The sequence below is a fragment of the Anomalospiza imberbis genome, chromosome 6 (genome assembly GCF_031753505.1).
Source record: "Anomalospiza imberbis isolate Cuckoo-Finch-1a 21T00152 chromosome 6, ASM3175350v1, whole genome shotgun sequence".
Classification (NCBI taxonomy): domain Eukaryota; kingdom Metazoa; phylum Chordata; class Aves; order Passeriformes; family Viduidae; genus Anomalospiza; species Anomalospiza imberbis.
The window spans coordinates 2,166,061-2,187,051 of record NC_089686.1 but is presented as its reverse complement, the minus strand read 5'-3'; the positions used below and the strand labels follow the sequence as shown (position 1 = coordinate 2,187,051).

At 51.2% G+C, this 20,991-nt stretch overlaps 1 protein-coding gene across 2 annotated transcripts in view; it reads right to left on the bottom strand.

Annotated features, from left to right (window-relative positions):
* ATL1 (atlastin GTPase 1) overlaps window positions 1-20,991 on the bottom strand; it is a 30,937-nt gene that overhangs the window by 4,630 nt on the left and 5,316 nt on the right. The window contains exons 2-13 of one of the 2 annotated variants that reach the window (XM_068194913.1): window positions 14,167-14,414; window positions 13,214-13,348; window positions 12,127-12,231; window positions 11,869-11,919; window positions 10,328-10,384; window positions 7,226-7,318; window positions 6,093-6,231; window positions 4,740-4,867; window positions 4,089-4,145; window positions 3,387-3,458; window positions 1,669-2,100; window positions 78-92 (exon numbers count right to left, since the gene is read on the bottom strand). In XM_068194913.1, the coding sequence (XP_068051014.1) occupies window positions 78-92; window positions 1,669-2,100; window positions 3,387-3,458; window positions 4,089-4,145; window positions 4,740-4,867; window positions 6,093-6,231; window positions 7,226-7,318; window positions 10,328-10,384; window positions 11,869-11,919; window positions 12,127-12,231; window positions 13,214-13,348; window positions 14,167-14,414 (1,532 nt within the window). The remainder of the gene's footprint in view (window positions 1-77; window positions 93-1,668; window positions 2,101-3,386; window positions 3,459-4,088; window positions 4,146-4,739; window positions 4,868-6,092; window positions 6,232-7,225; window positions 7,319-10,327; window positions 10,385-11,868; window positions 11,920-12,126; window positions 12,232-13,213; window positions 13,349-14,166; window positions 14,415-20,991) is intronic. The other variant, XM_068194914.1, reaches the window with a different exon arrangement.

Sequence of the window (20,991 nt, the reverse complement as noted above, 5' to 3'; positions counted from 1 at the left end):
TTGGGGCCAAGATGCTTTTCCCAGGAGCCCAGGGCCTGGCTGGGCCCGGCAGCATGCGGAGAACAAGAGCCACTTACCTCATTGGTGCTTCCCTGGGAGAGGCATTGCCAAAGGGGAGACAGAAAGAGAAAGAAACAGCTCTGTGGATCTCAGTGTCCATGGGAGCTCATCCCTGGGGTGTTCCCAGGGGGGCTCATCCCAAACTGGTCACCCCTCCCCTGCTCCATCCATCCCGCCTGCACCTGGTCCCGCTCCCATGGGACAGAGCTGCTGGCTCGTGGTGAGCAGAGTCACCCAAGGCAGCAGCTGCCCTCTGCCACAAATCCTTCCTGGGAGAACTTTCCCTCTGCTTGGAAAGGCACAGGGGGCTGTGGAAGCCAGGAACAGCTCCAAGCACTTTACCCTCTTTATTTTCCCCCAGCTGGACACGTTACAAGTGGGCAGCACCTCTGGCTTCCTGCTGCCTGTGTCCTGTTCTTGCTCAACTCCCACTGCTTCCTGCACTGGCATGGGATTAAATACTCCAGCACATCCCAAAGGCTCCTGGGAAGTGTCCCTGGGCAAAGGGACACTGCAGGGGCTTTACTGGGGGTGCTCAGGTGCTGGGGACAGGGCAGCCAGGATGAATCCACCGGGACATTTCTCTGCTGAGCAGCACCACTGCCCAGCTCTGGAATGAAGGAATATCAGTAAATGCTGCCTTTATTTCCCCCAAAGCTACATGGCCACCTGCAGCAGCACAGGCAAGCAGGGAAATGTGCTTCTCTCCATGAAAACCTCTCTGGTGGAGGAAAGGCAGGGAAGGAGAAGGGCCCTTCCTGCCAGAAATCAGAGCTGGGATGGCTCCTGAGGGATGAGCTCCTCCAGCTCTGCTGTGGGAAGAGCAGGAGGCACTGCAGCCATTTGGCTCTCTGGGCACGTGGACTTTTCTCCTGGATGGGGTGCAGGGGTAAGGGGAATCTGTGTGGACTGGGCTTTCCCTTTTCTGCAGTGGGAACAGGGAAGGGCTGCAATGGGAAATCAGGGTCTGGTGCCAAAACGGGCAGAGCCAAGATCTGTCAGAGCTGGGAGAGCCCAAATCCCTGCCCTGAACCAGGGGAGGGCCCTGGCTGCTCCTCTTTAACATGCACACACCAAGCACACACACCAGGATCCTCCCAGGAGATCCCTCAGAGCTGCCCATCCCCATAAGGCCCCACAAAATCACCTCTGGTGACGGGTGAGACAAGGAGGAAAGAAAAAGGCAGAACAGAAGAGCTTGCTGGGAGTTTCCTCAGATCTGCACAGCTTGTTTTCCACACTGGACAGGAACTGGAGGCTCAGGGACACAGCTCCAGCCTTGCTCACCCCACCTGTGCTGCAGCCACGGGGCAGCCCCGTGACCTCCCCCTTACAACAAACTCCACAAAGGGATCTGCAACAATTCCTCTGCCCCTCCTCTCGCCATCTGCAAGGTCTAAGGAACGGATGAAAACTTCAATTAAAACTGCAGAGGTGTCCCTGCACTGATCACAGCACAAGCAGCTGGATCGAACAACCCTAAAAACCAAAGCCATCTCAAAGGGGGAGGAAAATCCCCAGGAAACTCAATGCTTAAAAAAACCCTGTTGAGGTGCGAGGAGGATAATTTTTGTGTGCTGGTTTGAAATCAAAAGCTCTTTATCCTACCTGGTCCCACAAGGCTGCAGCCACTTGGTCTATTACAGCTCCCAGTTCTCTGTACTCCCCAGAGTATCTGATATAAGCCCAGGTACAGAGTGTGATTAGTGTCAAGCCCAGAATCATGTTGCACAGGCTGGCTATGATGTCCAAGCCAATGAAGCCGGTGACGCCGGCCAGGACGTAGGTGATGAAGATGACGACGAAGAGCGTGGCCGGGGTGCGGGCGGCGTGGAAGATGTTCTTGCTGTCGTTGTGCTTGATGTACTGGATGTAGAGCTCGTCGATCTCGGCCTCCAGCTGCTGCAGGTAGCGCCGGCTGAACTCCTCCCCTCCCATCTTCTTCACGCCCCGGAAAAGCCGCACAGCCTCCTCCTTCAGCTCCGCGTGCTTGGCCTGCAGGTCGCTGGGAGCCAGGAAGGGCTTGTCCCCTCCGCACACCTGCGTGGGGAACACGGGCACAGCACTGCTGGGATGGCTCTGCTGGCACGGGGAAACCATCCCTGAAATGGCACTGCTGGCACAGGGAAACCATCCCTGAAATGGCACTGCTGACACAGGGAAATCACTGCTGGCACGGGGAAATCATCCCTGAGATATCACTGCTGGCACAGGAAAACCACTCCTGAAATGTCACTGCTGGCACAGGGAAACCATCCCTGAAATGTCACTGCTGGCACAGGGAAATCACTGCTGACACGGGGAAATCATCCCTGAGATATCACTGCTGGCACAGGGAAACCATCCCTGAAATGGCACTGCTCACACAGGGAAATCACTGCTGACACGGGGAAATCATCCCTGAAACAGGGAAATCATCCCTGAAATGTCACTGCTGAAACAGGGAAATCACTGCTGACACGGGGAAATCATCCCTGAAACAGGGAAATCATCCCTGAAATGTCATTGCTCACACAGGGAAATCACTGCTGACACAGGGAAATCATCCCTGAGATATCACTGCTGGCACAGGGAAATCATCCCTGAGATATCACTGCTGGCATGGGGAAATCACTCCTGAAATGTCACTGCTGTCACAGGGAAATCACTCCTGAAATGGGGAATAATCCCTGAGATATCACTGGTGGCACAGGAAAATCATTCCTGAAATGTCACTGCTGATACAGGAAAATCACTCCCAACATGGGGAAATCATCCCTGAGATATCACTGCTGGCACGGGGAAATCACTCCTGAAACAGGGAAATCATCCCTGAAACATCACTCCTGACACAGGGAAATCGCCCCTGGAATGGGACTGCTGACACATGGAAATCACTCCTGACACAGGGAAATCATTCTTGACACAGGGAAATCTCTCCTGAAATGCCACTCCTGAAACATCACTCCTGACATGGTCAAACCACTCCTGAAATCACCCCTGAAATGTCACTCCTAACAGAGGGAAATCTGAAATTAGGGTCAGGGATTAGGGATTGGGAAGGAATTCCTGGCTCTGAGGGTGGGCAGGCCCTGGCACAGGGTGCCCAGAGAAGCTGGGACTGCTCCTGGATCCCTGGAAATGTCCAAGGTCAGGATGGACTTTGGGGCTTGAAGTCACCTGGGATGGTGGAAGGTGTCCCTGCCATGGCAGGGGGTGGGACTGGATGGGCTTTAAGGTCTTTTCCAACCCAAACCATTCTGGGATTCCATGAATTTATGACAGGAGAGCCAGGAGACAAGAAGGGACAGGAAGGGACAGAAAGGGACACGCTCAGCACCACCCACCTCTTCCATCCTCTTGCTGTAGGTGTCTTTGGCAGTGGCAACTGCTGCTAAATTGTTGGCTTCTGCTGTTGCCTGTAAGGGCAAAAGGGGCACAAAAGGTAGGTGCAGAAGGGCAGGGTTAAGCTGTGCAAGTGCAGGGCCACACATGGACACAGCCAGAACATGTGCGTGGCACCCAGAATCAGCCAAAGGGCTCTCCCAGCCTCCAACCCGGTCCCAGATAAGCTTATCCCATATTTACACATCCAAAAGCCTGCATGAAGAGAGGATTCCTCCCCTCCAAGCCAGAGCTACGAAAACTTTGGCTTCAGCTGTGGGAACCAGCAAGGGAAGAGATAAAAGGCTCAGCCACAAGTAAACAGCTCCAGCTGCAACCCCCAGCTGGCTCTGGCAGCCACTTCCCATGTGTCACCTCCCTGTGTGGCCCCAAGGATGTCATTCACCTGCAGGGAATCATTCCAGCTGAGCTGGCTGGTGCTGTGTGCAGCCAGCAATTCCCCACAGTCCGTCCCAGGTGTGATTCCTCAGCCACGTCAGGCTCGCGATGCCAAACTCTTCCCAAAGTGCTGTTCCTTGGGTGGTTACACTGAGGCATTTGGAATAAAGTCCCAGCAGTCCCACTGTGCTGGACACCTCTGCCAGTTCCTGGGCATTAATGGCAATTCCAGTGCAGGAATCCCCACAGCTCCCATTCACACATACCTGCAGCATGGACTTGGGATGTGGCAGCTCCTCCCCTTGGTAGATCTTTATGTAGGCCTGGAAAAGAGCAGGGGAAAGGGAATCATGTGGAATGCAGCACACAGAAGCAACACCAACCACCCCCACCCAGCTCCAGACAGGATTTAGAAGCAGGGAAGAGGAGAATGTTCCAGCACAAGATGGCTTTGGTCAGAAAATGCCCCTCCTTGGGGGGCCTGGGTCAGTCACTGGAGGCTCTCCCTCCTCCACTCCCTCCCAGTTTATCTCTCCCGAAGGATCTGCACCTACCTCTGTCCTTTCCCTGGAGAAGAAGGAGCCAAGGTAGCCCTGGAGAGTAGGTGGTGAGAATTACTCACCAATGTCTCGCATGGAAATGTCCCAGTAGCCATGACAACAAAAATAAGCTTTTTCCAAAGGCAATTGGAATACAGCCCTCAGCTTATCCCCCTCTAGCCCTCATTTCTCCAGGAAAGGAAAACAGCTCCTCCCACTTTCTGGGCTCACTGTGTGGTCAAATACATGACCATGAGGTGCTTGCCCTCTGCTGCAGTGAGTCAGGACTGTCAGGGCTGTCCTGCCTGCTGCTGCTTTCCCCTTCAGCTACAGCAAAATTCCACACAGGAATAAATCCACTTTCTCTTAAATAAATACCTTAAAATACTCCACAAGGCCTCGACAGGTGATATGGTTTCCATTGATCTCCTTAACGTCCAGGTTCTCAGGACTAAGAAGCCAAGGAATCAAAATCTTCAAGTTCTTGATGAACTCATCATCTATTTCTGGAAAAAAGAAGAAAAAAGAGGCATCACAGAGTCCCAGAATAGTTTGGGTTGGAAGGGACATTAAAGGCCACCATGTTCCATGGAAGGCCAGCCTCCACACGGAATGGTCACAACCCCAAGGCTGCCCAGAGCTCCAGGAGGATTTGGACAAAGCTCTCAGGGATGCACAGGGTGGGATTTCTGGTGTTTCCAATAAATTCAACTGTATAGGACTGAAGGCAGAAAAATCCAATGCAACGGCCAGGAATTTGGAAGGTATGGAAAGCAGGGAAGATCCCCCACATTTCTTCCATCAGAGCACAAAAAGCTGAGTACAGCTCTGAGGCAACAAGAAATTTGTGAAAATTGTGTCAAGAAGCTGCAGACAGCTCCTGTCTGCACACAGCAATGGTTCCATACTCCTCAGCACCTGAGATTAAGGGGGAGCTCCAGGGATCAGCTCAGTTTCCACCAGCACATCTCCCTCCTGCTGCCTTGCTGTCCCTCCTGCTTTGCACAGTTTGCCAGGAGAGCAAGTCTGAGCCAGACAAAACCAGGGGAAAACTCACATCTTTGCCTGCTAATTTATTTTAAGTAGCTAATGGTCCACTTGATTACTAAGACTGCAGCAGCCTGGAACCAGCCACACTGGTGAGGAGTTCACAACAAACACCTAAAAATATCCCCAGCACGTGGCTCCTTTTGGGCTGGAGAATCTCACCACAGCTCTTTTCTCCTTCTCCCTTTTTTTAACCTGCTGAACCAAGCCTGCCCTGTAGGGAAACCACTGATCAGATAAAGTCAGGCAGATTAAATAATCCCTGGGAAGCTTTTCAAAGGGAAATAACTTTCTGAGAGCTTGTGGAACCAGCCTTCCACCCACAAGCACGAGCCCTGCAGCAACCAGGCTCTGCCTGTGCAGGTGAGGCACAGGAATTTATGCAGGTTTAACACCACATCCATAAACATCCAGTCTCATCCCTGCCCTTCCCAGTTTTCCTGTCACTGGGTCTTGCCAGTAGCTCTCAGGCCTTGTCGGTCTCCCACCCCTTTTCTCCCTCCACATTTGTCTGCTGCACTGGGAAGAAGCAGATGGGGGTGTGAACAGCACAGGGAGGAGGATCCAACTGCTCTCCCAGAAGTTTTTTCATGGAAAATACTTATGGGGGTTTCAGGAACAAGCAGGACAATCTGACAGGGCTTCTAAGGAACTGGGGTAGAAACCAGAGCTTTGCTCCTGTACCTTTCAGTTTTCCATCAAAATTGGGGTTGGTGGCGACTTTGAGGCCGGGGTGAGGTAAGAGGAAGCAGGAGATTTTGGTGAAGCAGGAATGGATGTGCTTCCTGACATTCTGCAGCTCCTCGTGCTGATTGCCTGACACCTGTGGAGACAATGAAGCACAGAATATCCCGAGCTGGAAGTGCCCACAAGGATCAGAGTCCAGCTCCTGGCCCTGCCCACACACCCCAACAATCCCACCCTGGGCATCCCTGGCTGCTCCTGGAGCTCTGGCAGCCTCGGGGCCGTGCCCATTCCCTGGGGAGCCTGGGCAATGCCAGCACCTCTGGGGAAGAGCCTTTCCCTGAGATCCAACCCAAACCTCCCCTGGCACAGCTCCAGCCCTTCTCTCAGGTTCTGCCAGTGGTCACCAGAGAGAAGAGCTCCGTGCTGCCCATCTACTGCCCGCAGTTTGGGGTCAGGGAAGTTTCCTTCTGATAGGAATTCTGGGATAAAGCTGGCAGGAGAACAGGATACTCCACACTGTGGGTGCTTACAGTGGGGGAAAGGAGAAGATTCCATAGGCATGAGGACAAAGAGAAGGAACTGGAGTATCTCTGACCACATGCTCTGGACCATGTTATTATCATTTGGGAAATGCACATGTCCATGGATGACTGGAATACAAAAACATTTGGGATTTCCCACTAGGGCCTTGCTTGTCTCACATATAATTAGGTCTCTCCACTACCAGGTCATCCATGCATTTCCTGACTGATCCCAAGCAGCCCTTGCCCATCATTTTTATTGTACAACTCCCTAATTACTAAAGCATCATTCCCAGTCTCTTGGGAATCTGCTGACTCCCACTGCTTTTGACTCTCCCAGAGAGTCCCAGGGAGCTGGGCTTGGGCAGAAGCCTGAACATGGCAAGGGAATTCACTCTCCCCACATGCCTCCTGTGTGATTTTAAGGCACTGAGTGTGACCATAAGCTCACACCTGACCTCCAGTGCTGAGGCCACCCAGATGGACAGGAAAATCATGGAATCACAGAGTGGATTGGGGTGGAAAGGACCTTAAAGATCATCCCTGCCATGGGCAGGGACACTTCAACTATCCAAGGCTGCTCCAGAACCAAGAGCAGGCAAAACATACCTTCAGCCTCTTCTCCAAAAATCTTGCACCACCATCAGATCCATAGGAGAATTCATAAGGGAAGCTCCAGTCACGAACGAGGAATATAAGGGACTGGAAAACACACAACAGTGGGGTCAGGGACCTGCTGCTCAGAGCCCACAGCAGGGGCTGAGCACCCTCTGCACCTTCACCCTTCACACCACACCAAAACCTGGTTCTGAGTCTTTTCCCAGCTCCAGCAGCACCTCCCACCTTTCCTGGTGGAAAAAAGAGGTCCCAGTGTGCAGGGACTGAGACCGCTCCACGTCCCACCCCCCAAACTGCTGCACCAGTTTGAGTCTGTGGCTGGGAGAACAACATCGATCATCTAAACTGCCCAAGAAAAGGGATTGTTGCTAACCAGGACAAAAGGCAGCAAGCTCCCTGATTCCAGCCACATTTAGTTCCACCCTATGGGAATTCTACAGGCTCATTTTTTCAGCCTTTTTCACTGGGCAGCCTTCCAGACAGACTTTTAATGAGAAACAGATGCAGAGGAATGAGGGTGAATAAGAAATCATTGGCTTTTGTAATCTTTATTGAGGCATTCAAAGTTCCTGGGCAATAAATAAATAAATACCAGAACAGTCAACTTTGAATCTTAAAAAAAAAAACCAAAAAAAACCAAAAAAACAAAAACAAAAAAAAAAAGTTTTCAGAAAAAAAAATCAGGTCTCCACAGGCTCATCTGTACAACACCCCATGTAGGAAATAAAGGGTTTGGAGGGGGAAGTCCTGAATGCCAAAGGCCAGGAGGGCCTGGCAGAAGTGCCAGGGTTCCTCTCAGGAACATGGATAAGCAGGTCAGCAAGTGGAACCCATTTCATTGGCATTTCCCTAAAAATTATCTGTGTTTAGAACAAAAATCTAATGGAGGGAGGGGAAATATTCCTGCTATTTCTCTTCCATAAAACATCAGAAAAAGTTAAAAAAAAAAAAAACAAAGGAGAGAACAGTGAATTTTTTGAATTGAAGGAGAAGCCACAGTGACTGCACCCAGTGAGCTGGTTCAGGACATGCTGTTCTCAACCACCATGAGATGCTTAAGAGACATGCCCATGTTTAGGACTTTTCCACAAACACATTATGCACGCCTTGAATTGGGAATTATTCTTTTTTTCTGAAGTAAAATTGCTCCAGACAGGCTGTGTTTACCACTGCCTTTGTGAAGGCCCCATGTTCAGGCCAGCCTCTGGCAGGGGCTCCTCAGTGCAAGGAGAGGAGGGAGACAAAGGGAAATGTGATTTTTCCACTGCCAAGTCTCACTCCCCTTCCCGCAGGATCAATGGCACTGCAGTTTATTCACCATCACACCTGGAGAATCCCAGGACGGTTTGGGTTGGAAGGGACCTCAAAGCTCATCCAGTGCCAGCCCTGCCATGGGCAGGGACACTTCCACCATCCCAGGCTGCTCCAAGCCCTGTCCAGCCTGGCCCTGGACACTGCCAGGGAAAGAGCTGCTCTGGGAAAACTCTGCCAGGGCCTCCCCACCCTCACTTTTCCTGCTTTCTAATCAACACTCTCACATTTAAAACATGTTCTGCAGGAAGCAGCCCTTGCTGGATGCAGACAGGAGAGCATTTCTCACCTGGCCACAGCACCACTGACCCCCCTGCCACATTTGTCACACCCACTAAGGCTCCCAAGCATCGTTTGATAATTTCCCCCGATCATTAATGAAGATGACATTGAATCAGGGAGAGCCTGGGGGGATCCCAAGGAAACACTTCTGAAGGATGATTATTCCCTACAATTAGTTACAATTAGTTCAGCGTGCTCTGGCATCTATCAGTTAATGAGTTTTTAATCCATTAACTATGGATTAAACCACACAATGCTGACTTCATTTGCTTTCAATCAGCATCCTGGAGAGATAAGGCTGACAGAAGGCCATGGATCACGGTGAGAGTTACCTTTATCAACCCAGCTCGTGGTCTTTCAAAAATTGATAATGGGATCGTTTGACAAGACTCACCATCCACAAACTGTGCCTCGACAGCAATCACAGTGTTTGGGGAAATCAGAGCCTATTATCCAGCCCTAATGATTTAAGCATGTTTAAGTCTCCCCTCACAGCCTCCTTTTCACTGATGGGGTAGGAAGTATCTCAGTTTCACTGGAATATTTGGCTACATTTTCCCCACAGTCTTTAAATAAGGAGCAGGAATATTTATTTAATGTCTGGCTTTTTGCTGTACCATGTTACAACATTCTTCAAGCTCTTGCCTGTCACATATTTTTATTATATATATTTTTAGTTTTACCATTTATCAGTCACCAGCCCACAGCAGAATCCAATACATCTTAAAAAAATCTCAATTTATCCATTTGTTGTAATTTTTAACCTTTTAATTTTATTTCCACTTCCTGACCACAGGCACCTTATAAATCCCTTAGTCCTTCCAGGACAACAATTCTCTTTTGATGTGGGAAAGCAAATGTAAAATAGCTGTAACTCATTCCCAGTTACTCTTTGGATTTTTACAGCACGCTTTGTTCTCAGCTGGTTTTTACTTTAGGAAGTTCACAAACCCTCACCCGACCTAATCAAAACACTCCTGTGTCTTTAAAAACAGGAACCGACCTCACCTACTGTGAGTGCCCAATGCTCTCCCTTTTTTTTAACACCAGCTTTTCTCAGGTTGGGGAGCAGAAGGATGAACAGATGTCCCTAATTTGAAGTTAAAACCCCACTTACACCAAGTTTTCCCACGGTTCTGCTAATCCTTATCCTTTCATTTTGCCAGGAGCAGGGATTCCCAGGGCAGGTGAGTTCAAACCTCTCAGAACAAAGGTTGGGCAGAGCTCCTGACTACAGAGTGACAAACCTGCTGCAGAACCAGCTGCTTTCCAAGCCTGGCAGGACAGGGCAGAGCTCTTGGGAAGGTGAGGGTTGGGAGAGGAAAGAGAGAGGGATGTTGGATGTACTTGGAAGCAAGGAAGCACAAAGCCCTTCCCTGGAGCAGCTGAGCCGATCCCCAGGCAGGCCCAGCTCCTCCCATGCTGCAAACTGCAGTGACACCTCGTGGTGAAGCCAGCGGGCTCCGGGACAAACGAGCTGGCCAGGATCCTCGCACTCACCTGGAAAGGCTTCTGGAATGTCTCCTCCATGGCCAGCCGGCCGTACTCGGTGAAGAGCTGGAAGGAGAAGGAAAGGAGAGGGCAGTGAGTTTGTCACTGCAGGCACTGTGCAACACGGGGGCACCAGCACTGAGCTCTGCTCCCTGGGACAGGGACAGGACCCAGGGAAAGGCTGGAGCTGAGCCAGGGCAGGGATTTCAGGGAAAGGCTCTTCCCCAGAGGTGCTGGCACTGCCCAGGCTCCCCAGGGAATGGGCACGGCCCCGAGGCTGCCAGAGCTCCAGGAACCTTTGGGCAGCGCTGCCAGGGATGCCCAGGGTGGGATTTCTGGGCAGGGCCAGGAGCTGGATCAGTGATCCCTGTGGGTCCCTGGAGGGAATTCTCATTCTCTGGAGCAGTAAGGGATATTTATGAGTGGGGACTACCAGCACCATGTGCAGAGCTGGTTACAAAGTGGCTCTGGGCTCCCAGCTCACATCCCAGAAGCACAGGGAGCTGTTGTGGAACCATCACCCTGCTGAGCTCTCATGTGAGAGATCCCAGCCTGGAGCTTTTGGCTGCCAAATCTGTGGAAAACGGCTCAGATCAGCTGCTTGCTGCTGGTTTCAAACCAACCAGAAACTTCTCATGCTCCAGGGGGCTGCTGGAGCCCTGCTCCCTCTAAACACTCCAGGAAGGAACGGAAATGAATTCAGAAATAAGTACTTTCCCTGCAAACCCCTGCTGTGCAAAGACTCCAAAATCAGCCTAGCAGCAAGATTTGAAGACTCTCCAGTCTCTCTGCACTCTAATTTCTAACTGAAGGCACAATAATGTGTTTCACAGATGCCTAAAAATGGGTCAACTTGTTAAACAGTCATGGCTTAAAATCCAAACTGAAAGATCAGAGCTACACTGAATAAATTCAGTGTTAAAGAAGTGTTATTGTTAATATTTATGGACTGAGGTAATTCAGAAGTATTCAAATGCTGATTTTTTCAGCTGGACTTTTGCTTTTCTTTCCTTCCCTTAAGCACCTGGAAAAACCTACCTAATTAATCAACCAATCAATCAATCAACTGAACAGAAGAGAAAGCAGGAGGTAATTCCAGGAAATAGGCAGGACACCTGTGTCACAAAAATCCCATTAGCTGCTTGTCTCCAACAGTCAGGGCTGGAATCACCCTTAGAGTCAAATGTACTGAGCCAACACCAGATGGCAACATCCAGGCTGATAATTCACCATCACAGAACAAAATCCCAGGATGGTTTGGGTTGGGAGGGACCTGAAATCCCACCCAGTTCCCAACCCCTGCCATGGGCAGGGACACCTTCCACTATCCAAGGTTGCTTCAACCCTCGTCCAAGCTGGCCTTGGACACTTCCAGGGATGAGGCAGCCACAGCTTCTCTGGGAAACCTGTGCCAGGGCCTCACAGGCAGAAATTTCTTCCCAACATTCCATCTAACCCTGCCCTCCAGGAGTGGAAGACATTCCCTGTGGTCCTGTCACTCCAGTCCCTTTTAAATAGCCACAATTAGGTTACCCCAAAGCTTCTCTTACCTGCAAGTGCTGCAGATCATCCTCCTGCACATTCTGGGACAAGTTATAAACCTACATTTAAATAAAAAAACAACTTCAGATCACTCAGAACAGCCTGTCCTTGGGGCTAACACGTGGTTGGTGTGGCTAAAACCCACAACAACCCCATGGGGACACGGGCAAGGTCCCAGGTGGTGCTGGCTCAAGTGGTAGGAAGGGAAGCCCTGGCAGGCTCTGTAGCTCCTGGGGCTGAACTCCTCCAGCCCAGAGGTTTCTTACCTGGATGGAGCTGATCATGGTGCTGAGGGCAAACACGGTGGCCGAGTCCCTGAGGGTGGACTGGCTGTCAAAGGTGCCCTGCGTGTCCATCAGCAGCACCGCCACCTGCGGGGCACAAAGCTCCTGTCAGCACCCCCAGCAGCAGCACTCATGTGCCACGGGGGGAACGGCAGCTGCCTCACTGTGCTGGGGTCTCACTGCTTCTGCCTCAGCCTCTGCACTGGTGGGGGACAAAGGAAAAGCTCGTCCCAGCCACTCCTGACAGCAGGGTGACTCCAGCAGGCAGCAAAATGAACGCTCTGCAAGGCGGTGAGGGAGCTGCTCTGCTCCTCAGACACCTGCTGTCAGTGCAGAGGAGGCTTTGCCTGAGTCTGCACCAGAAACCAAACACAAATTGCACCTTCTGAACCCAAACACACCCAGCCAGCATTAGGAATCACAACCTGAATGCCTCAGCGTCACTTGGGTGCCATGCTCTGTGTTGAAGTGCAGATAAATACAAATATTCCTGGCTATCAGCTGAATTTGCAGGATGCTCCAAATCCACTGAGACAACTCTGAATGAAGAAACTCCACTTTACAACTCCCGCTCTAGGAAAGAGAAGGAGTTTGCAAGGACATGAGATTCAAGAATTCTGGGAATAGTACAGAGATAAACTCTGGGATGCCCAGAATTGAGGGACACTTAGAGAACTATATCAGGGACGCTTGGACATCACATCACCTCACTTTGTTAAACCTGTCTTCAACACGTGTTTTTCACAGAGGTGTGTACATCTTCCCAGTGGTCTGTGACAGTCTTCTACAGACTGTCAACTCCACACAGGTTTTTACATCATTTCCATAAATGCCTCCCATGCAAAACCACCACATTCCACCCCTCATCTCTGTGAAATACACGTCAAAAATTATTATCAAAATGACATTCTTTAAAAAAATATTTTTACATCACTTCCTTCACTTACTAAAATAGAGACATGGTACTGAAAACCTCCCCTAAACTTGCACAACCACCTAAGACAAGGCAGGAGAGTCTCAAAAGCTGGAAAATGAGCTGGCAGCAGCAGAGACACACACACACACACACCTTGGTGCCATCAGGCTTGTCCACCAGGAACACCTCGCTCCATATCTGAATCCCGGTGGTCTCCCGCTCGGAGCCGCCCCTCCAGGAGAAACCCGTCAGGGGCTCGTTGTAATCCCCAACCCAGTCCACTGCCTCCTGCAGGGAGGAACAGAAGGAGTTGCTGGAGGTGTCAAAAAGGGTAAGAGGTTAAGAACCCCAGAAGGGAGGATCTTCCTTCCTTTTACTGTCAAGGCACCTCAAATCCTGGGGTCAGTTTTGGGCTCCTCACAACAAAGACATGGACGGGCTGGAGCGTGTCCAGGGAAGGGAGTGGAGATGGGAAGAGTCTGGAGCCCAAGGAGACGCCGAGGGAGCTGAGAAAGGGGCTCAGCCTGGAGAAAAGGAGGCTCAGGGAGGACCTTGTGGCTCTGCACAGCTCCTGACAGGAGAGGGCAGCTAGCTGGGAATTGGGCTCTGCTCTCAGGGAAAAAGCAGCAGGAAAAGAGGAAACAATCTGAAGTTACACCAGGGAAGGTTTGGGTGGGATATTAGGAAATTTTTTTTTCACTGGAAGGGTGGTCACACATTGGAACAGGGTGCCCTGGGCAGTGGTGGAATCCCCATCCATGGAAGTGTTCATAAGACACAGATAAGACACCGGAGGATATGGTTCAGTGGTGAATAAGGTGATGCTGGGTTAGCAGCTGGATTCAGTGATCTTACAGGGATATTCCAGCCTAAATGATTCTGTGATCCAGGGCAGCAGATGTGAGCATTCCATCTCCAAAGCCAAGAGTCCATGAAAAACCTCTGCCTGGGGAAGGATCTGCTCTGCTTTATTTTGTGAAGCCCACACTCATGCGAGCCTTGAGCACTCCTAAAGCACCAAACCCTGCCCAGCTCATCCCTGAGCAGCACCTGGGAGCCACGAGGAACAGCAGCCCTGGGAAGGGCCCCCTGAGCTGCAGCCTTACCTTGTTGTACATGTACCGCAGCATGAAGTCCATCAGGAATGATTTTCCTTTCCTAAAAGCTCCAGCCACGGAGACAGCCACCACCTCCTTATCTCTGACAGCCTCGGAGAGGAGGATGCGGTTCAGGGCGGCTTCGTCCAGCTCAAAGGAGTGGTCATCTTTGACAATGAGGACCTGCACTGGCCCTGCCTTCCTCACTGATTCCTCCTCCTCGGAGCTCCACTCGTAAGTCTTGTCTGCAAAACTACCTGTGAGAACAGGGAAATCGAGAGGGGTTTGGTGCCTTCCTCTGCACAGTGAGGAGTCGGCGACAGCGGGGCTGGACAGGGTGCTGAGAGATCCAAAAAGTCAAATATCCATCCCGAAATGGCATCATCCAGAGCAGATCTGCTGCACCTGGCCTCAGACATCCCAGTGGAGACTCCATGCTTCTTTGGGGTCATCTGACCCCGTGCTCCACACAGGCAGAGCATTCCCTGCTGGAATCTCCCTTGGCAAAACACATCCGTTAGATTTTATCCTGCATGGAAAACAGATCCCTGCAACTTCCTACATAAACAGTGCCTGCCATAACACCTCCCTTGGCCCTTTCTCAGCTGGAAAAGGGAAGTCCAAGCCTTCCCATCATCCCTTCTACCACATTATCTAGGGATCTGCTCTCCTCTGGACACTCCCCACCAGGTCCTTCCTGAATGCTGACTCAAAAACAGAAGCAGCTCTCCAGCTGAGGTGCCCAAGGGTCTCACAGCTCTACCAAAGGATGCTGCCTTCGTGCATCCCGTGCCACTGCTGCTCCTGTAGCAATACATTCCAGCTCCATCTGCAGCCTGAGCTGATGCTCCAAGTGCAATCTGCTGTTCCTGCCATCAGCATCCCCTCAGGACACTCCCAGCAGGAATTGGGCCATGCAGACACAAGCCCATCCTGATAAAAGCCACTTTGCTGCTCCCAAGTGGGAATCACACACAAAGCACAAGCACTGCCCACTTTCCCACTTGAAAATGGCAAAGATCCCTGTGGAGCTGCTGCCTGGGCTGTGGAGGGATCACACAGGCAGGTCTCACAGGAGCCAGATGCATTTCAAGACCTGCAGCCCTGGGATTTGCAAAGAGCAGGCTGGCTCCAGTAATTTTCCTTTCCTGGTCTTTCCAAACTTTCCAGCACAGGGAAGAGAAGCTGAAGGTGATTAATGTGCCAGTCAGCTCACCTACAGCCACGTGAAACCTCCCTGCCAGCAGGGCAAGGAGTGTGAGATGGAAAGTTCCCCCATATTCCAACAAAAACTTCCCAGTTTGCTGGCTCGGGCTGTAACTTTCCCAGGTTCTGCCTCAAGTTAAACCTCCCCAGTCTCTGTTTCAGCCCCTGACCTTGGGGACCCAGTTTTGAGCTGTTTCAAAGCACAAGGACTGTGTGTGCACACACTAAAAGAGAAGTTTTAAATATCAAGAGGAATAGGATTTGCCCATTCTGGGCCTCTCTATAAAGAAGCCTCCAGCAGTAACTCCATATTTTAAATAACAGCAGCACTTTTGTGATTTCCTAAGATCCTGCAAGGAAGTACCAGGACCATTAGGCCTGGTTGCCAGGGGATTTCTGGTGGCTCTTGGACATATACTATGAGCTTTCTTTGCTCACAGCTGAAAGACAAAGATCTTTTCTTTCCATTGCTTGGAGGTTTTTTAACTAAACAAAAGTCCCAAATGGTGTGAACAGCAGATTCTCCACCAGACTGCAGCACTAAAATCCCTCCGAGCACTGTGTCACTGCACAGGAGCCTCCAGGAAAAGGAAAAAAAAAAATCCTTCTCATTTCAAATCCATGGAGTCAGGATCCAGGCACACACTGCCAAATGAAGGTGTCTGAGAGCAGGCACACACCAAACACCTTCTCCAGCATTGAGGCATTCCCAAGAGGTAAGGACAGCCAGGTGCCCAAGGGCCACAGGCTCCTGTGCTCTATGTAAGCACTGCCAAGCTGCAAGGGCCATATAAAGGATAGGAAATGCCTCCTCTCTTGTGGTGTTTCCCAAAGCCCTGCACAGCTAAGCCAAGTCCTATTTTTATTTTCTTCTTCCAGCTGCATAGAAAGGACAGTAGAGAGATCCTTGGATAGGATGTGACTCATGGTGGGGGCAGGAAAAGATCTGTAAATCAAATTAAACTTAAATATTTCTGACTCTAACTCAGCCATCAGGGTGCAACAGCTGTGCCACCTTCCCAGACCAGACAAATCCCAGCTCAGGCACAGAGACAGAGGGAAATGGGACCAGCACTTTGGCTGGAGCCCCTATGCTCTGGAGCCGGGCTGGGAGAGCTGGGGGCATTCACCTGGAGTAAAAAAAGCATCCAGGGAGAGCTCAGAGCCCCTTGCAGGGCCTAAAGGGGCTCCAGGAGAGCTGGAGAGGAACTGGGAACAAGGGATGGAGGGACAGGACCCAGGGAATGGCTGAAAACTAAAAGAGGAGAGATTTAATTAGATTTTAGGAAGGGATTGTTCCCTGGGAGGGTGGGCAGGCCCTGGCACAGGGTGCCCAGAGCAGCTGTGGCTGTCCCTGGATCCCTGGCAGTGCCCAAGGCCAGGCTGGACACTGGGGCTTGGAGCAGCCTGGGACAGTGGGAGGTGTCCCTGCCATGGTAGGGGTGGCACTGGACAAACTTTGAGGTCCCTTCGAACCCAAACTATTCTGGGATTCCATGATTTATCCATTTACTCATCCTGCACTAGCAGTGGGTACCAGGATGGGCACATATCCTTGGATGCCCCTTGCCCAGAGAACTGAATGGACCTCCCAGTCCTGGGCAAGGATCCAAGCACCAGGACAGGGGGCTGAGGAGAGTCCCCTGCCATCCCTGCCACAGGGACACCTGGTGCCAGATCCCCTCTCCTGGTGCCTGGATGGGATCTTCCACACCTTCTTCTCTCTCTGCTCTTTCCAGCAGCTGAGCCAACAACCAGTGCAGAGAAGAAGGGATTGATTTGTCCCTTCAAATCATCATAATCTGAAGGAGAGTCATTTTTTAAGCAGACACAAACAGATTTTGGGAGAATGTCTCCAGACACAGAAGTGGCCATGGTCTCCTAGGGGACATCTTTGTTTCTATCACCTGAACACCAGGAAAACCAGGCTGTTTGCGCAACACAAAGCATTATGAGCAGGATATATTGATTCCCCAGTTCCTTGCAGACAACAGGAAAGAGAGATTATATTAAGCAGGTCTCTGAGCTAATTTCATCCCTATCTCTGCTTCTTTCACGTAGGCCATCTGCAGACAAAACTATCTTTTTCCTATTTATATTCATATTTCCATGTGATGAAACTTCCAGGTTCTGTTTATTAGATTATCTGCCCCACTGCAGAGCCAGGGATTACTTTATAAAATGGCTGCACACTACTGGAAGTCAATGATTTTAACTGGTCTTCCTGGCCATAAATGAGTTATTTGCCTTGAAGGAGGCTGTACCTGGCAGTGCCAAAAACTCATCCAGCCAAAAAGGAAAGGAAGGAGAGCTCAGCTTTCCTAAACACACTCTTGTTTTCACTCCTTTTCTGAGCTGACTCCTCCTTTCTCTCGGCTCTGCAATTACGTCAATCCTCCAGCTGCTCATTCAGAAATTCACAGGACCCGGCCCCTTTTCCCCGTTTCATAACAGCTCATTCCCATGGCTCTGGAGCGCGGTGGAAGCCACGTCTCTGTTCCATATGGCCATTGCAAGTGGGAAGGGGAAGAAGAGCAGGATTTGCCTTTGTACTTGCTGGCTGTCAGACTGCATAAAAAAAGCAAAGAATTCTTTAACTGGTCTAAGACTTGCTTTGGACTAAATTAATTAAATTGAAACAGCGTATTTCACACTGTGCCTGTGTGCAGACTCACAGACATGTCTAATGTAATTTACTTAATTTATTCTTCTCTAGGAGTTAATTACATGCCACTAACTATGCAATGTTTGGCGAGTGCTTGCTGAAGCCTGTTCTCCCTTAGCCATGGAAGAACAGGTCACAGAAATGCTGACTGCTTCCCAGAATGCCACAAAGGAATCAGCCTTGCCCTCATGTGAGCCTGCACAATGAATACATTTCATTCCGGAGAATGAAGCACAGCCACGTCCCATCATCTGTGCAAACACTGCCTGACCAGAGCGTGAGGAAGCCAATTTGCCAGCCCTGCTCTCAGGCTCTCCAGGATCCCAGGATTCTCAGCTATCCGGTGGAAAGCAGGGGCTGCAGCCTGGGCTCCAATTCTTCCACTGCAATCACAATCCCAGAATAGTCTGGGTTAGAAGGAACCTTAAAAACCATCTTGTTCCACCCCCTGCCATGGGCAGGGACACCTTCCACTGTCCCAGGCTGCTACAAACCCCATTCAGCCTGGCCTTGGGCACTTCCAGGCATCCAGAGGCAGCCACAGCTTCTCTGGGCACCCTGTGCCAGGGCCTCCCCACCCTCCCAGGGAAGAGTTTTTTCCTCATATCTAATCTAATCTAATCTCTCCTTTTTTAGATTAAATCAATTTCCCCTTGTCCTATCACTATCTGCCCATGTACAAAGTCACTCTCCTTTTTTATAAGCCACTTCCAAGTACTGGAAGGCCACAGAGAGGTTTCCCTGAAGCTTTCTCTACTCTGGGCAAAACAATCTCAGTTTAGATGTCACACACACAAAAACACCAATGTCAGGCAGTGCTGCCATTCTGAGGGCATTCACACCAAGTTACGGCATGGAAAACAAATACCAAGGAGAGAAAATCGAAGTTTGATGGGAAGCTTGAACTTGCTTGATCCTTGGAACAGAGTATCCTGTGTCCACCGTGTCAGGCTGCTTATCAGCAGCTCTCAGGGGACCAGCTTGACCAGCAGTGATGTCTGTGTGGGCCCCTTCTGGAGTTTCCATCCCAAACATATCACACTGCCACCAACGGCACCGCGAGCCAAGCCCTGAACAGAGCCTGCAGTCAGCCGCCATCCCTCTGGATGCTGTCCAGGGAGCTGCAGTTTGCAGAAGCTTATCTGCCCTCCACAACAGCTCTGGGGAGCACAGCCACCCCTCCCCAAGCATCTCTCCTGCACTGGGCACGTTCAGCCTGGCTGCTGCTGGCACACGAGCTCTGCTCTCTGTGGCTGTGCTGCACTCCCTGTGCCACACGGCAGGCAGCGATGATCAGCGGGGCTCTGAGGAGGCTGGGAGGGGCGGGGAGCTGCGAGCATGCACCAGGAAACCTCTCCTCCCCTCCACGACTGGCGCAGAGCTCGGCACCTGATCCAGCCAACCAGGGGAAAATGGGGAATAAAGCGTGGAAGCAATGCGTGTGCACTGGAGAGTCAGAGCAGGGTGGTGCCCAGCAGTAACCTGCGCTGTTTCTGCACAAAGGATGCACCCAAAGAGCTGAGCCTGGCCAGCTGAGAGCTGGTAAATTCAGCATGGGCTGCCAGAAGGTGTCTAGACAGAGGTGCTCCTGGGAGACAGGGCCTTGCAGAGGGTGGAGCAGGGAACCTGAACCTGGCTGGGCAAAGCTCTGTCTTACAGCCACCCCTGCTCGGCAGTCCTGCCTGCACCGCACCCGCCAAAGGTTCCTGGCCAGCAGGTCAGCAATCCTCCCAAGCTGGGTTTAACCACACACACACACATTCACCACCTCGCTGTGTCACAGAATCCCAAAATGGTTTGGGTTGGAAGGGATCTTAATGCCCAGCCAGTTTCAACGCTTACACAAATAACGCCTTCCACTATCCCGGGCAGCTCCAAGCCCCATCCAACCTGGCCTTGGACACTTCCAGGGATCCAGGGGCAGCCACAGCTTCTGTGGGCACTCTGTGCCAGGGCCTCCCCTCTCTCACAGGGAAGAACTTTTTCTAAATATCCCATCTAACCCTGCCCTCTGGCAGTAGGAAGCCATTCCCCCTTATCCTGGTACTATCTGGTTTGTAAATAAGTCTCTCTCCATGCATCTCCTGCACCCAGGGCACAGCTGATCTCACAGACACACAACCTTCCCTCTACTCTGCTCACACCTCTGCTGGGATTTTTGACATGTGCACAGAACCAGAGGACCCCAGATCCAAGCAGGAGAAACACCAAATGCTGCCCATGCACTAACCAGAACTACTGGGACCTGGTAAATGCCACCTGTACCTCTGTCAGGCTCTCTTGCTATGCTATCCCCTTTCCCTGGGGTTGCTGATCCAGGAAATGCTATAAGGAAAGGGAAGGCAGAGCCAGAATTTATAGTGCCCAGCTAGGAAATCATCTGCACCTCCTCAGACTTGATGTAATCACAGCTGCCATGAATCTGTGGAAATTATGGATCAATCCCTGGAGCTGCAGGGCATCAGAAATGGGTGAAGAAAACTCTTGTGGAGAAAGGACCCCTGTCATTCAGCAATCAAGAATGGCAGAGAAATAGCAATGAACTGTTCAGGGACGTGCTGGAGTCACCACTCTGGAGGTGCTTAAGGAAAGACTGGATGTGGCACTCAGTGCCACGGTCTGGTTAACGTGGTGGTATTTGGGACTTGATGATCTCAGAGGTTGATTTCCAACCTAAAGGACTTTGGGATCCCAAGATGTCCCCTCCAAAGTCAGGGCAAACTCCTACAGCTGAGCTGCACAGCTGTGTTAACACCTCTGCCAATCCAGTCTGCACTCCCACGTTCTCCGGGCAGGAACCCTGCTCTGCAGCCTGGGATGGTTGGAGCAGAGAGCTGAGCAGGGTGGCGGCTGCTGCCAGGCTTCATCCTCACCCTCTGCTTTTTTTGGAGCAGTGGAGATGTGGAGTGCACCTTCCTCCTGCCAGCCCTGAGTCACCCAGCTGGCAGCAGCACCGCGTCAGC